The sequence below is a fragment of the Pristiophorus japonicus genome, chromosome 7 (genome assembly GCF_044704955.1).
Source record: "Pristiophorus japonicus isolate sPriJap1 chromosome 7, sPriJap1.hap1, whole genome shotgun sequence".
Taxonomy (NCBI): domain Eukaryota; kingdom Metazoa; phylum Chordata; class Chondrichthyes; family Pristiophoridae; genus Pristiophorus; species Pristiophorus japonicus.
In genome coordinates, this window is record NC_091983.1 from 92433367 (window position 1) to 92451037 (window position 17671).

General features: G+C 43.9%; 1 protein-coding gene across 1 annotated transcript in view; it reads left to right on the plus strand.

Annotated features, from left to right (window-relative positions):
- The first annotated feature begins 3049 nt into the window (after positions 1–3049).
- The window catches only part of LOC139266809 (sterile alpha motif domain-containing protein 12-like), a 112196-nt gene continuing 97574 nt past the window's right edge, over positions 3050–17671 (plus strand). Inside the window, exons 1-2 of the mRNA XM_070884413.1 lie at positions 3050–3213; positions 4928–5120. Coding sequence (XP_070740514.1) covers positions 3133–3213; positions 4928–5120 — 274 coding nt within the window. The 5' untranslated portion in view covers positions 3050–3132. The remainder of the gene's footprint in view (positions 3214–4927; positions 5121–17671) is intronic.

Here is a 17671-nt window from a genome sequence, read left to right on the forward strand (position 1 = left end):
GAATAATATAGACTTGAATAAGAAACCTTTTGTACTCATTGCCCTGCAGAAATCAGACAATGCAGGATCACTGGAGCCATTCACTGTCTAAGGAATTGTTAATTCCTAATGTTGAATCATCATTCTAAGACCAGAAGGAGGATAGACATTGAATGTGTCATGATGATATATCAAGTAAGGCTTGTCTTCAATAGTTTGGAATGCCCAACAGTTGGTGTCCTGAAGGCATACCCAAGAGTATCTGATTTTGTTGAATTCAAATAGATCTTTAAGTTGCAGTAGGGATTTAAAAGGGAAAAAGGCCACCACAATAGTAGAACAGCATGTATTATTAAGCACTGGTTAAAATATTACTACTATAATAGAATTTGCTATGCCAAGCATAAAGTGGATGAAGGCTAATCGGTATTGGATTGTATGAAAATGGGATCGAATACCATGCACAGTACAACACTAATCCACATGGAACCAGAACAGTTTTGCAAAACTATGAAAGCAGGCTAACATTTGTTTTCTTTTAAATCTATTTTGTTGAAATGAAAAGTGGATGAAAATAGAGATTATTTGGGTATTAACGTTTTATCCATGTTCAGTATTATAAAATTACTAATCTAGGAAACTGACCTTAAAATTGAGCTGGATGCAACAAAAAGGACTGCTAGCGCAGAGGCGAGGAGATATGGCTTCATTTGTCATAACTTTAGAGAAGTCAGTGTGGTAGAGATTATGTTATGAAGCCAGATCATTGTGTGAATGCAGAGAGAAAAAAATGGTGATGTAGTGATATTTAGAGGGAGAGAGTAAAGATTAACCATGTGTATTAAGAAAAGTTCACTCAACAAGACAAAGTTTAGGTAGGGAGAGTCAGCCAAAGAGTTACTGTGATAAGAATGGACACCTGTATGATAGGAGTGGGGTGACTGAGTCAAGCATATTTAGATCATTTTTGGAGAATAAAAGTTAAAGGTGGTCATGTTGGGAAGGATGTCTGACTGTGGACGTGCAAGTAGGATATTTTAGTTGTAGGACTTTTTCTTTTATTCTTGGGATGTGGATGATATTGCCGCCGCTGCTGCTGTTTGTTAACAATAGTAACAACTTGTATTTATATAGCGCCTTGAATATAGTGAAATGTCCAAAGGTGCTTCACAGGAGTATTTTGAGATGATAATTTGACACCAAGCCGCATAAGGAGAAATTAGGGCAGGTGACCAAAAGCTTGGTCAAAGAGGTATGTTTTAAGGAGCGTCTTAAAGGAGAAGATAGTCGGAGAGGTTTTTAGGCACAGAATTTCAGAGCAACAAGGCATAGCCAACAATGGTTGAGTGATTATAATCTGGCATGCGCAGACATCTTGGGCAGCGGGGTGGGTTGTGGGGCTGGAGGAGAATACAGAGCTGGGAGGGGCGAGACCATGGAGGGAGTTGAAAACAAAGATGAGAATTTTAAAATCTGCTTAACCGGGAGCCAATGTAGGTCAGCGAGCACAGGGGTGATGGGTGAGCGGGACTTGGTACGAATTAGGACACGGGCAGCTGAGTTTTGGATCACCTTTAGTTTATGTAGGGTAAAATAGGAACAGGAGTAGGCCATACGGCCCCTTGAGCCTGCTCCGCCATTCAATAAGATCATGGCTGATCTGATCATGGACTCAGCTCCACTTCCCTGCCTGCTCCCCATAACCTCATCATTTAAGAAACTGTCTATTTCTGAAATTTATTCAATGTTCCTGCTTCCACAACTCTCTGAGGCAGTGAATTCCACATGTGGGAGGCCAGCCAGGAGTCAAGTCTAGAGGTAACAAAGACGCGGATGAGCTGAGGCAAGGGCGCAGATGGGCGATATTACGGAGGTGGAAATAGGCGGTCTTCGTTTTGCTGCGGATATGTGGTCGAGAGTTCATTTCAGGACCAATATGACACCAAGATTGCGAACAGTCTCATTCAACCTCAGACAGAACTTGGGGAGAGGGATAGAATCAGTGGCTAGGGAACAGAGTTTGTGGTGGGGACCGTAAACAATGGCTTTGCCTGGGACTGAAAACAATGGCTTCGGTCTTCCCAATATTCAATTGTAGAAAATTTCTGCTCATCCAGAACTGGATGTCGGACAAGCAGACTGACAATTTAGAGACCGAGGAGGGATCAAGAGAAGTGGTAGTGAGGTAGAGCTGGGTTTCGTCAGCGTACATGTGGAAACTGACGGTGTGTTTTTGGATGATGTCGCCAAGGGGCAGCATGTTAATGAGAAATGGGAAGGGGTAAAGGATAGTGAAGGAAAAGAACAAAAGGCGACTTGACAGTGTGATAAGGTGTTACTGATTTAATGTTCCTGCAAGAGCAGTGAGTGCATTAGACATATAATGTGAAGGGGAATGGAAGTAATTGTTAATAAAGCTTTTAGGAAAAATAGGAGTATGTTTGTTTGGGGGCAGGGCATGTTGCTGACCAGGGGTGAGGTTCACTGCACCCCACATGTGTGCCCCAGTAGATACTCACTCAATAAGGAATGTGTGGAGAAGCAGTAAACCAGGATTCCTTCCTGAATGAATGCTGTATGCAAATAGCGAAAGTTATTGTGAGGTGGATTAGTGAATTATTGTTGATATTGTGCAATAAATTAGTAATCCAAAGTGTTTAGAATTTAATATGACATTATATAAATCAGAAAAAATTAGTGCTTTTTTTCCACCTGTGGTGCTGTACCCTTATTGCTATCTTCATATTTTAAAAGATACAACCAGAAAATAGGTGTTTAAAATATGACTCATTTAGAATCAAGATAATATTTGGTCATTTACTGTGAGCTGTGTGCAAAGGCAGGCTTTAAAAACATCAAAATAAAATCATTCTGTTCCTGAGCTTCAGTATTTTGCTCCCCATCCCAGAAGCAAAACAGTACAACTGACCAATAAATGTCTTGCAACTTGGTTTAAAAACAAAATGTTATGGATCATCTGTTTTCTAGTTTAGGATTTTCAATTTGTATTTTGAAAACTGCAATAGAAATTAAGTAGACTCAATGTTTTTTTTGTTTTGCAAATAGGTCATACAGCCTGTTATTGGTTACTGGTATCACTGAATGGATTGTAACTTGAGATCTTTTTAAGAACTACACATCCATCATCCAGTAATGGACTGTGGAGATGTCCCAGAGCCAAATTTTAAAACCTGCCAAACACCACCAGTACATCACCATGACTACCAATTACAGGTCAGTAGCCATCCATTAGCATTTATGGTATTTGTGTTTCTAAGCTCAGCTAGATCATGTGGAGTACTTCCAAGCAGTAATTGAAGCACATCCCCATTGGACTGGAGAATTGAAGCTCCAGTTAACCTGAGCTCCTCTTGGGAATCTCTTTGCAGTTTGTTACATCCTGTAATAGACAGTCGTAGAACAAACTGACTCATTGCCTTCCTGGCCAAGGAATCGTGTAAGATGTAAAAGGGGAGGGGGGCAAATAAAAATTGAAATGTTTAGCTTGGTTTTAAATGAAATTTATATATAGCTCTTGTTAGATGGGCTAATTTTGAAAATGGATACAGATGGAACTCTCTCTCATTAATGCATTCATAGGAAATAATTCATTTCAACACACTGATCTTTAAAATTTTCAAACATTTTTGTGACTTGTAATTGTCTTAAGTTTTTAAAGTTTTTTAAAGAAGGGAATACTGGAACTATTAGTGCATTAGGCTGCGCATCTGTCAATAACCTGTACAGGAATGCCAACATACCACTTTATTAAATTAAAAGCATTGCTGTGGTCCTGTCAGAAGGAGGCATTAATAGTAACTTTCCCCTCCACTCTTTTTTTTTTTTACTTCCTACCGTCACCTTGCCTTGTATACTTTCTCAGGCCAGACTACTCAGACATCTGCCAGTGGCAATCTGTAATCAGCCAATAGGTGTGCGAAATCAGCCAAGCGTGACTGTTCCTCCTTTTCTCTGAGGAAATGTTTTGTCTTCGCTGAGCACCTCTTGCGCTGGAGATTGGAAGCTCACCCTTTCGGGAATTGTGGGCAGGAACTTGTGCTCTTCCATCTATGGGACAGTGTTTAGAAGCTTCCTCACTATGTCATCATGTGAAATTGAAACAAAAACTTTCGATAGGTTGTCAGTTACTTCACTTTAGCATAAAACTATTTAGTTTTCATTTTATTTGACCTGATGATTTTGAAATGTAACACTGATTTGCTTTCCCAGGTTCACATTGGTGAGGTATCATTCCTTGTTTTATTGCCGTGTACCTTGACGCACACTATACTGTGACAGAAATGTTTAATCTTACTATGAACTAATGGAATGGCTCTCATGGGTCCACTCCGATACTGAGATGGGAATTAATGTTGTCCTCTCTCTCTGGCATTGATCACTGCCATTATCAGCATGGTATGGTCACTCAATTTTTATGATTGGGAACGAATGAACTGTTGCTTATTTCAGAGGGTTATTTTTTAAATTGCTATCATGGTTGTGTAACATGAATTGAAAAATGGTAACATTTGTAATTAAAACATATATTCAGTGTTCATTAGATTGAGGTGTTACTGTTCATGTATTAAATATTTGAACAATATGAATTTTTTTAATTCCCTGAACATTATAATCGAGAAAAGCTTGTCAATATTACAAACTACTGAGCTTCTCAATTAGCATATGATTGATCCTCCTGTAACTTACTTAATATTCAAATAAATACTGGATTATCACAATATTAAATTTGTGAAGTAAAACTAGATTTTGTTCAATAAATTTTGTTTCATATTATATTTGTATCTCTTTTTATGACTAATTATTTTGAGAAATGGTTACATCTGAGTGTTTAAGGTCAGCCAAAGTAGTTACTTGATTTTCAGTTGTTAATTCTTTAAATTACTGTAAGATGCAGTAGGCATTTTCTAACTTTTCTTTGGTCTGATAGCCTTTAACTCTCAGTTACTCTGGGAATCAGCTCGAACTGGAAGAATGTAAGATTCGAGTAGTGCGAAAAACACCAGTGTCAAATAATCCAGTTTCCTTGTGGACCGAGGATGACGTGTGCGAGTGGATAAGAAGCCACTATCCAAGACAAAACTCTGTTTTTGTAGATGCAATTTCTGAACATGCAATCTCAGGTAAGAGTTTAGAGTGAGCTCCTGTGCCTTCAGTAGTACAATCAGAAATTATCTTTTTCTTCCCACAGACATGTTTTATGGGTGAATGGAGGAAGATTGAAAAGTGTTGCAGTAGTATAGTGGGACCTGGGGGTACTTGTGCATGAAACACAAAAGGATAGTATGTAGGTACAGCAAGTGATCAGGAAGGCTAATGGAGTCATGGCCTTTATTGCAAAGGGGATGGAGTATAAAAGCAGGGAAGTCCTGATACAGTTATACAGGGTATTGCTGAGGCCACACCTGGAATACTGGAGACTACTTTCAATACTCTCCTGGGATTGTCGGTCAGTTCACTTTTGTGTGCTGTATGTTGCATAACTTAGCCATCATGAGGCGGCAGCAGCAGCTGGTGGTAGAAGACCCACCTAGGACTGAGTGGTTGATGATTAGGAGGAACATGCAGATGACGAGTAGGAGGAAGAAGCCATGCGGCAGGGATTGTGGATGCATTGGTTGTAATTTACCAAAATTCCCTTGATTCTGGGGAGGTCCCAGCAGATTGGAAAACTGAAAATGTAACGCCCCTATTTTTTTTTTTTTAAATGAGGCAGACAAAAAGCAGGAAACTATAGACCAGTTAGCCTAACATCTGTGGTTGGGAAAATGTTGGAGTCCATTATTAAAGAAGCAGTAGCAGGACATTTGGAAAAGCAAAATTTGGTCAGGCAGAGTCAGCATGGATTTCTGAAGGGAAAGTCATGTTTGACAAATTTGCTGGAACTCTTTGAGGATGTAACGAACAGGGTGAGTAAAGGGAACCAGTGGATGTAGTGGTATTTGGACATCCAGAAGGCATTTGACAAGGTGCCACATAAGAGGTTACTGCACAAGATAAAAGTTCACGGGGTTGGGGGTAATATATTCGCATGGATAGAGGATTGACTAACGAACAGAGAGTCGGGATAAATGGTTCATTCTCTGGTTGGCAACCAGTAACTAGTGGGGTGCCGCAGGGATCAGTGCTGGGACCCAACTATTTACAATCTATATTAATGACTTGGAAGAAAGGACTGAGTGTAATGTAGCCAAGATTGCTGACGATATAAAAATGGGAGGAAAAGCAATGTGTGAGGAGGACACAACAAATCTGCAAAAGACTGAGTAGGCAAAAATTTGGCAGATGGAATATAATGTTTGAAAGTGTGAGGTAATGCACTTTGGCAGAAAAACAATCAAAGAGCAAGTTATTATTTAAATGGAGAAAGATTGCAAAGTGCCGCAGTACAGCGGAACCTGGGGGTACTTGTGCATGAAACCCAAAAGAATAGTATGCAGGTACAGCAAGTGATCAGGAAGGCCTTTATTGCAGAGGATGTAGTATAAAAGCAGGGAAGTCTTACTACAGCTATATAAGGTATTGGTGAGGCCACACCTGGAATACTGCATGCAGTTTTGGTTTCCATATTTACGAAAGGATATACTTGCTTTGGAGGCAGTTCAGAGAAGGTTCACTAGGTTGATTCCGGGGACTGTGTACTGCATGGGAGCTGGGCCAGCATCCCCGTTGAAATGCAAGAGCCAATCAAGCAGTTCCAGCGGCAAAAGGACGAGCTATCCATTCAGGCAGACTGCCTGTTGTGGGGTAACCACGTAGTGCTACCAAAAAAGGGCAGGGAGACGTTCATCTCGGATCTCCACAGCACACACACGGGTATAGTAATGATGAAAGCGATAGCCAGATCCCACGTGTGGTGGCCCGGTATTGAATCTGACTTAGAATCCTGTGTACAGCAATGCAGCGTATGTGCTCAGTTGAGCAACGCGCCCAGAGAGGCACCACTAAGTTTGTGGTCCTGGCCCTCCAGGCCGTGGTCGAGGATCCATGTCAACTATGCGGGCCTGTTTCTCGGTAAAATGTTCCTGCTGGTGGTGGATGCTTTTTCAAAATGGATTGAATGTGAAATAATGTCGGGAAGCACCGCCACCGCCACAGCCACCATTGAAAGCCTGAGGGCCATGTTTGCCACCCACGGCCTGCCTGACATACTGGTCACTGTTTCACCAGTGCCGGATTTAAAGAATTCATGACCCGCAATGGGATCAAACATGTCACCTCGGCCCCGTTTAAACCAGCCTCCAATGGGCAGGCAGAGCGGGCAGTACAAACCATCAATCAGAGCCTTAAACGAGTCACAGAAGGCTCACTCCAAACCCGCCTGTCCCGAGTACTGCTCAGCTACCGTACGAGACCCCACTCACTCACAGGGGTGCCCCCGGCTGAGCTACTCATGGAAAGGACACTTAAAACCAGACTCTCACTGGTTCACCCCAACCTGCATGATCAGGCAGCAGCAACAAAATGTAAACAATGGTCGCGCCACTGTGTCACGGGAAATTGATCTGAATGACCCTGTGTATGTGCTAAACTATGGACATGGTCCCAAGTGGATCGCAGGCACGGTGATAGCTAAAGAAGGGAATAGGGTGTTCGTAGCCAAACTAGACAATGTACAAATTTGCAGAAAGCACCTGGACCAAACGAGGCTGCGGTTCACAGACTGCCCTGAACAACCCACAGCAGACACCACCTTTTTCGAGCCCACAACATACACCCAAAGGATCAAAGACATCACCCCGGACCAGAAAATCGAACCCATCACACGCAACAGCCCAGCAAGACCAGGCTCACCTAGCAGCCCTGCAGGGCCAACAACACGCCAGCCCAGCGAGGGCACAGCCAACACACCAGAACAGACATTTGTACCAAGGCGGTCCACCAGGGAAAGAAAGGCTCCCGACCGCCTCACCTTGTAAATAGTTTTCACTTTGACTTTGGGGGGGCGGGGAGTGATGTTGTGTACCTGTAAAGTATGCACTCCCATGTTCCGCCACCAGGGAGCTCATCCCTTGAAGTCCCAAGGGATCCCAGCATCCCTTGGAAGCACTGTATATAAGCCGGCCCCTAAGGCCTGTTCCTCACTCTGGAGTGCCTTATTAAAGACTGAGGTCACTGTTACTTTAACCTCCCTGTGTGCAGCCTCATCTGTGTTAGGAACACAATATGCATTGTATTCCTTGATGACCTCGTATGAGTCCTCAAACATATTAGTATATTTCTCCAGCAGAGTATCGAGCCGAGGCTTAACCATTTCTGTACTACAGGCGCCGTACGAATCCAACCGAAGCACTGAGCCAATCTTTGCCCATAAGTGTCGTTCGATTGATGTATTTCACTATAATAGGTAATCTTGCTTGTTACCCCTGGTATTGTACTATACACTCCATTTGTCCAAGCGTCTGCAGTTTTTCCCCGAATATGTTTGCAGCTCTGCTGAGCTCGCCTTTAGTGGTATGCCCCTGAAATTTTTGTAATACACATCCCAACTCATTATTGAGCAATTTGCCGCTGTATCTATCGTCATGTTAATCCATCGATTATTAATCAGTACTAACGTTCTGAAATCCTGACGAGGAGTGTACTGCTTTGCCCTTCACTGCATATACACCAAAACCTACACTGTTTTGATCAGTTTCCACTCGGAGAAGTCTTTGATTATTGTTGGGCCTGTCCTTGGATTTACATGTGGCTGCATTGTGTCCGTTACTTGGCACTGGGGCGGGCCCCTTTAACGATTGTTAGAACATTGGGCCAGCAGCTCATCTGTCAACACTTGGCTGCCTGAAGGCTCAGTAGCAACTATTCCAAATGGATCATGTTTACTGTTTGGACCTGTTCGGTAATGTGTTGTTGTTGGAACAAATAATGGAAATGATTCAGTAATAATTTAAAATATATTTTAACAAACACTTGTTTGTATTTAACTTAACTTTAATAAAAATATTCTTGTATCCAACTTTAAAGTTTTCAGTTACGATCACTTACAAACTTTTAAACTTTTAAATTTATATCACTTACAAAAAAACTTCTTATCTGAGAACAGTTACAACAGTACCAACAGCAGCAAAGAAAAGCTGCACTCATCTCTCCTCCACCTTATTCTAAGACCGCCCGTTGGTCTTGGTGACTTCAGCGCTTCTCGGGTTGGTACCAAGCTTATTTTTTCGAACATCTCTGGTAGTGTACACTTCTTGATGGGTGCGGGGGAGAGGGTGGGAGTTGATTTAATTAATGGTCATGGGGTCTGGCCATGTTCCGTTATTGCAGCAGCTAACTCTAACATTCCCTCCCTCGTGCACCGACTGTGTCAGCTGACTGATACATTCCCTCCCTCATGTTCCCAAACAGCGTTCCCATTTCTTGAGTGTTGTTACTTCTCCCGACAGTCCTGGGACCTCATCACCCACCCCACTGATGGTGTCCAGGCGTGATCACGTAAGGTCAATGCTCTCCGTACTCATTGCCATCATCTGAACCACATCTGTTAGATCCTGCACCTCAGGTGAGCGCTATCCAGCTCTCCTTCCCCTCCTCTACCTCGGTGTGGTTCGCTGCATCCCACTGGGACCCGCAGCCTTGGATGGTGGGAGCCTGGGTGTGCCTTCCTGCATCTCACTGGGACCTTCAGCCTTGGATGGTGGGGTCCTGTGTGTGCCTTGTTGCATCCCACTGGATCCCACAGTCTTGAACTGTGCAAAACCATGGAATGTCCCAACACTCATCCCACTCAGGAAAGAGGCTGGCACCCCTAGGTGGCACTTGCACCTCCTCCAGAGTGAATACAAGAGTGGGAGCTTCATCCTCCCCCTCCCCTCATCCCCATGTTCTTGTTCTGGAAGGTGAGATTGGAGGATGTTCTCCTCTTCCGGCTCGTCCGTGTCTGAATCATCTTCTGCATTGGCTTCAGCCTCATCGGGGTTGGCCTCAAGTTCTGCAAAATATAACAGAACAGACAAATGGTTAGCAGCAGAGTAGGTGGTATGAGTAGGCTCATTTGAAGGACCATAATGAATGATAACCCATTGCATCAACCGAAGCGTAGCTGACCGAGACATCCCCGTGAACCGAAGCATAGCTAGCCCGCGCAGTATTTGACTTTTAGCAAAGCCAGACAATGGAATTTGCAGGACCTACTCCTTCCCTCAAGTGTGGGCCCAGCTTGTGCAGTGGTTGCTCTTTCTCCAGGCAGGACCCATCAAAGCAGCGACCCTCTCTTCCAAGGGTGTCCGTGCATGCAGATTTGCCGGGCTGCCTCCTGTTCGAGTTTTTTCCCTTTTGTTGTGTGTCACCTTCCTCTGCAAAGATGAAAATATACATTTCTAGAGAGGGTGTCTTTCTGTTGGGTGGGACATACAGATCGTACCATTTACAATTGCAATTCCAGTGACTAAATGAAAATATTACTTGCACTAGCTACTTGACCAAGGTCCTGCCACTTCTTTTTGCACTGGCCTCCAGACCTCGGGGTGGTCACCATTGCACAGTAATCTTCTGCAAGTTGGTTCCAATGTTTCTTTTCTTTTGGTGAAACCTTTGTGGCCTCTGCTGGCGTCCAGCTCGTGCCATCTGACCTCAATTACAGTAACTATTGCTTCCACTTCCTCTTGAGAAATTCTTGGTCCTCGAGCCGCATTGCATATTGCAGCTCCGATTTTTCCACTGAGAATTAAAGTTCTCACACACACCTACCTCTTTAAAACTGGCCGAATGCAGACCGGGAGCTGTACTGGACATGCGCGCCCATAGCAGTCACGTCAAAAAGTCATTTTTTTTCTGCGCATGCGCAGAGGGTGGGAGCATTGTTTTTTTCGGTGCAGATATTGGGCTCTATCCCCCCACCCCCCCCCCACCCCCCAAAACCCTGGAAGCTAAAGGACAGGCTGCACAGCGCTAATTTCAAAAATTAGAACGGGGAAACTTGCAAGTTATTTTTTTTGAGTAGTCGGGGCCAAAAAAACGGGTGTAATTCTTGAAATATGCCAAAAAACGGCATTGGGAAAAATTGAGCCCTATATTTCCCCTTGTAAACCAATTTTATATACATGTTGCTACTTTTCCTTTTGAGAAACCTTATCAAATTACTTCTGAAAATCCAATACACTACATTGACTCCATTTTCTTTGTTCATCCAACCAGTCACTTCAAAATAACACTCTAAACTTGTCAAAAACAACTTGCCTTTGAAAAATCTATACTGGGTGCCCTTGATTATTTTGTACATCTCGAAATGCTCACTAATTTGATATCACATTTTAGATTCTAAAGATTTGTTCAGAAATGATGGATTAACTGGTCCACAGTCAACCACTGTATCCTTCCCTTGAACATTACCAAATCCTCATCTACATTTATCTCTGAACAATTTTTTCACACACTCTTCTCTAATATATCCACATTCTCATACGTACCATCATTTGTAAACCAATTGGAATCACAACCAAACATTAATCTTAGAAAACACCTTTTTAGAATTGGTGTTTCACATTTGAATAGAATGTAATTCAAGATGGGAAGCTTAATTCAAGAAGCAGATTACAAGTTGGGGCTTTCAATCAAATTTCCCTGAACTAAAAACTGTTCGACAATAATTTGCTTCATTTCGAATTGATTTTTAATTTTGAACTTAAAATCTTTGATCTTGATTGTATTTTAATAAAGCTAAGTAGGATTAGAGGCAACCATATAAAGTGGTAGCTTTATTCATGCCACTTGTAGGTAGATGAGCCAGAATGTTCTCCAGATTGAAACTGGCAAGGTTGAAGCAATCATGTTTGAATCTTGATTCTATCCACCATTCCAGATGTTCACTCAGGTTGAACTGATGTACAAAATTGGTATCCTATTTGATTGAGCTGAGCTTCAATTCCAACATCCTATCCATTAGCAAGGCGGCTTATTTCCACTTTAGCGTATTCCCTATCTCTGTCCCCACCACCATCAAAATTCTTATCTATGCCTTCATCATTACAAGCCCAGACTCCTGAGTTCCACCCTGCACAAACTTCCAGTACATCGTGTTCTGATGCTTGCATATATGCAGTACTCAGTCCCTCTTGTCTGTCTTCCTGTCATTGCTGATCTCTTGGTTCATTATTCTCCTGTGTTGATTTTAGAATTCCCTCGTGACCTCACTCCATTTGACCACTGCAACTTCTACATGCCAGCTTGTACCCTATGCTCTTCTGACTCTGATCCACGCATATTTCCCCACCAGGGAAATCATGTTTGACAAATTTGTTGGAGTTCTTTGAGGATAAAGGGGAACCAACAGATATCATGTATTTGGATTTCCAAAGGCATTTGATAAGGTGCCACATAAAAAGTTACTGCACAAGATAAGAACTCATGGGGTTGAGGTAATATATTAGCATGGATAGAGGATTGGCTAACGAACAGAAAACAGAGAGTCAGGATAAATGGATCATTTTACGGTTGGCAAACAGTAACTCGTGGGGTGCCGCAGGGATCAGTGCTGGGTCCTCATCTATTTACCATCTCTGTTAATGACTTGGATGAAGGGACAGGGTTTAATGTAACCAAATTTGCTGATGATGCAAAGATAGGTGGGAAAGCAGATTGTGAGGAGGACACACAGAATCTGCAAAGGGATATAGATGGGCAAAAAGTTGGCAGATGGAATATAATGTGGGAAAATGTGAGGTTATCCACTTTGGTAGGAAAAATAAAAAAGCAAATTATTATTTAAATGGGGAGAGATTACAAAATGCTGCAGTAGAGAGATCTGGGGGTTCTTGTACATGAAACACACAAAGTTAGCGTGCAGGTCCAGCAAGTAATTAGGATAACAAATAGAATATTGGCCTTTATTGCAAGGGGGCTGGAGTATAAAAGTAGGGAAGTCCTACAACTGTACAATATTTAAGGCGGAGATGGACAGATTTTTAAACAATAAGGCTTATGGGGAGTGGGCAGGATCGTGGAGTTCAGGCCAAGATCAGATCAGCCATGATAGTGAATGGCGGAGCAGGCTTGAGGGGCCAAATGGCCTACTCCTGCTCTTATTTCTTAAGTTCTCCCTATGTACCTTTTATTCCATCATTGGTGCCTAGGCCTACAGTCATTATACACCTATATTCTAGTATTTTCCAGATCCTTCCTTTCACAAACACAGTTCCTGAACCACTGACTCCATCCCTCTCCCCAGCTTCTATCTAAGGCTGAACCAGACTGTTCGCAACCTTGGTGTCATATGTTTGACTCTGAAATGAGCTTACAACCACATATTCGCTGCATTACTAAGACTGCCTGGTTCCACCTCGTAACATCGCCCGTCTCTGCCCTTGCCTCTACTCATCCACTGCTGAAGCCCTCATCCACACCTTTGTTACCTTTAGACTTTACTATTCCAATGCACTCCTGGCTGGCCTCCCACATTCTATCCTACGTAAACTAGAGGTCATGCAAAACTCGGCTGCCCGTGTCCTAACTCTCACCAAGTCCCACTTACCATCTACCCTGTGCTCGCTGACCTACATTGGCTTCCGATTAAGCAACGCCTCGATTTCAAAATTCTCATCCTTATTTTCAAATCCATCCATGGCCTCTCCCCTCTGTATCTCAGTAATCTCCTCCAGGCCCACAACCTCCCCCCACACCCCGAGATGTCTGCGCTTCTCTAATTCTGCCCTCCTGAGCATCCATGATTTTAATCGCTCAACCATTGGTGGCCATGCCTTCTGTTGCCTTGGCCTCAAGCTCTGGAACTCCCTACCTCTAACCCTCTTTCCTCCTTCAAGACGCTCCTTAAAACCCATCTCTTTGGCCAAGTTTTGGTCACCTGTGCTAATTTCTCCTTATGTGGCTCCGTGTCAAATTTTTAATCTCATAATACACCTGTGAAACACCTTGGGTCATTTCACTACATTAAAGGCGCCATATAAATACACGTTTCTTACTACATGTCTGTTCATCTTCAAAAGCTTCCCAAAAACCACAGCTTCCTTCACCTTTCCTAGCTCTTTCCCCCAATTCCTGCTTGATGTACCCTCCCTGCTCTTATGAAGCATCTTGGGAAATTTGTCTATATTTAAAGTTGTAATATAGTGCAAACTTAAAAAAAAAACCGAATGCATCTAATTGGAGATGTAAGGAAGGTAGAATGGGGGGTGGGCAGTGGCGGGGGGGGGGGGGAGGGCGGTAGCGGGCAAGTGATATTCTGTGGATAATTAGTTATCGGTGCTTCCTTTTATATCCAAATTTAATTAACCACGTCTTCAAATATTCATATTGTATTCAGATACTTTAATGGTCCTTATTAGAGAGGCTGGAAAGAGCTCCATATTCCAGTAGTCGTCTTTCTTTCGTATGGTAGTAGCAAATCAAATGTCAATATCTAAGTTGGATATCCAGCATGCAGTATAATAGCATGGATATCTTGTAGGCTGCCTGCAAATTTCCTGAGGACAGTGCTCAATGATGTGCTCCTGGGTCTGATTAGGAGCTCCAGAGTCGCATGATAGGGATGCTTTAATCTTCCACCTCATCATCGTAGGCAGTCCCTCGAAATCGAGGAAAACTTGCGTCCACTCTAAAAGTGAGTTTTCAAGTGACTGTACAGTCCAATATGGGAATTACAGTCTGTCACAGGTGGGACAGACAGTGGTTGAAGGAAAGGGTGTGAGGAGTCTGGTTTGCCGCATGCTCCTTCCGCTGTCTATGCTTGATCTCTTCAAGCTCTCGGTGACAAAACTTGGAGGTGCTCAATGCCCTCCCGGATGCTCTTCCTCTACTGAGGGCGGTCTTGGGCCAGGGATTCCCAGGTGCCAGTGGGGATGTTGCACTTTATCAAGGAGGCTTTGAGGGTGTCCTTGAAATGTTTCCTCTGCCCACCTGGGGCTCGCCTGCCATGTAGGAATTCTGAGTAGAGTGCTTGCTTTGGGAGTTTCATGTCGGACATGCAGATGATGCGGTCTGCCCAATGGAACTGATCGAGTGTGGTCACTGCTTCGATGCTGGGGATGTTGGCCTGAGTGAGAACACTGACATTGCGTCTATCCTGCCAGTGGATTTGCAGGATCTTGCGGTGACAATGCTGGTGGTACTTATTCAGCGCATTGAGATGTCTACTGTATGTGGTCCACGTCTCGCGGCCAAGGCCGCGCTGTGGATTTTCATGACTGGTGGGCAGTGGTGTGTGGCGGGGTCAGGTTGGTGGAAGACTTTTGTCTTGCAGATGTTTAGTGTAAGGCCCATGCTTTCGTATGCCTCGGTGAAGATGTTGATGATGGCTTGGAGATCGGCCTCTGTGTGCACAGATGCAAGCGTCGTCTGCGTACTGTAGTTTGATGACGGAAGATGGGATGACCTTGGATCTAGCCTGGAGGTGACAAAGGTTGAACAGGTTCCCATTGGTTCTATAGTTTAGTTCCACTCCAGTGGAGAGCTTTGAGTGATGTGGAGCATTGCATCGAGGGAGATTGAGCAGAGCATTGGCGTGACGACGCAGCCCTGCTTAACCCCGTACCGGACATGAATTGGGTCTGTGATGGATCCGTTGGTCAGGATCACGGCTTGCATGTCATCATGGAGCAGGCGGAGGATGGTGACAAACTTTTGGGGGCAGCCACAATGAAGGAGGACGACGCTCCATAGTCCCTCACGGTTGACCGTGTCAAAGGCATTTGTGAGGTCAAAGAAGACCATGTACAAGGGTTGGTGCTGTTCCCTGCATTTCTCTTGTAGTTGTCACGTGGTGAAGCTCATGTCTGTTGTACCCCTTAGTGGACGGAATCCACATTGTTACTCTGGGAGGAGTTCTTCAGCCACAGGGAGAAGACTGTTGAGGATTCTTACGATGACTTTCCCAGTGGCCGACAGCACGGAGATTTCTCTCATTGCCGAAGTCGGACTTGGCCCCTTTTATTGAAGATGGTGATGATTACGGCATCGCTGAGATCTCCCGGCATTCTCTCCTCCTTCCAGATAAGAAAGATGAGGTCATGCATTCATGCCAATAGTACTTCCACCTATGGAGAAGGCGGCAGCATCTACCATGACAAGTTCTGAGGCAGTTGATAGTTGTCCACTATTTGCGAGGAAGGTTTGATCCTTCAGGTTATACTGTGGTATCCTCCGAAGGAACCCATTCAGTGTGTCGCAGTTCTTCTAAGCATTTTGCCATCGGTCATCAAGGCTGAGGGCAGATCGCTGAAGGACTTCAATGACTGTCCAAAATGGCTTTCTAGATTTGAGACTGGTTGGTAGGTTCTTCAAGTTAACCTGAATTGGCATGTCTTTGCTAGTGTAGCGGTTGTATTCTCTGGAGACTGCATATTTGTGGTGTAGGTGTGGTGGGTGGTGCAATGTTTGCAAGTATTGGCAGCCAAGGTGTTAGTGTCGATAAAATAATCCAGTGCCCTTTGTTGTCTGTATCTGTAATAGTGCCTGTAACTGTTAACAGCCACAATGTATCATTTATAAATGAACTCCACTGTAATGCCTTAGCTGGAGATAAGATTTTAGTGAAGATCTTGAATCAACATTAAAAACAAATCACATTTTAGATTCCAGTTTATTCTGGCTTTGTGAATGCTTAAAATTAATCTTTCAGTTTCGTATTTAATTTCTGTTCTAGTATGGAATATATCTAACACTCGAAACCATTTTTAGAGGTTTTTTTAGGCTCAATAAATTTGCATCTGTGGCGTCTGTAAGCACTCTAGTAATGACTCCACGAGGTAAGGTATTGCACTTGAACTGTTGTGACCGTAGTCCATTTATTGAAGCTCCTGAATGAGGTTACAGTAAGGTGGGCTTCCTTTTATACTTGGTTACCTGCGATGTGCAGGTGACTGCTAGGTCTCCACCAGTTGCACCCTCTGGTGGTACAGGCATAGTATATACAGTGTAAAGATACATTCATTGGTCTTATGTAACTGTACATTGAGTGTACAGGGTATATACATACACAACATCTTTCCCCACCCTGACCCCTAAGTCCTGTGCCACTGGCCTTTGCACTAGATGCTCTGGCCCTCGACTTGAGTGCCCAAAGCCCTTGCACTTGGGAATGGCTCTCCCTGTGGACACCCATGTCCTTATTGCCACAACATTGGGAAATGGTCAGCAGTGGACGGTTGGGGATTTGAGTGGGTTCTGGGTGTGATCCATGTGTCCATGGCTCTCCCTGTTGCCCTTTGGCGGTAATGGGAGTCTGGTCATCCCAGGTCTCATCGGGAGGGCTGGAGGGTGCTGGGCTCATGCTCCCGGTGCTGGCCCTGGTGGCCAGAGAGGTAGGGCCGATCTGGGGCAGGGTGCTAGTCGTGGTGCCTGTGCTGTCTGCTGATCGCTGGCCCTGCAGTGAGTAAGCTCCCACTGAGTGGCCACGCTCCCTGGGGCATCACATTGGTCCCGGAGGCACAGGCTACATGATCGGGTAGCCCGCTTGACCTGGGTGCTTCAAACGGGAGGTTGCCCTTGGTTTTGTCAGCATGCATATTGAATCCGGCATCACACGTTATTCCATCGTTTACATTCATGATGCATTGGCTCCGATCGCACTCAGGTACTAGTTCACATTTGTCAATTACATCCTTTCCCTCAATTACATATTTTCCCTGTATATTACAAGCATCGCTGTACAATGTTACATTTAGATACTTGTATTCATTTACATCTTTTCCAAGTATCCTACCAGCATCGCTGTTCAACG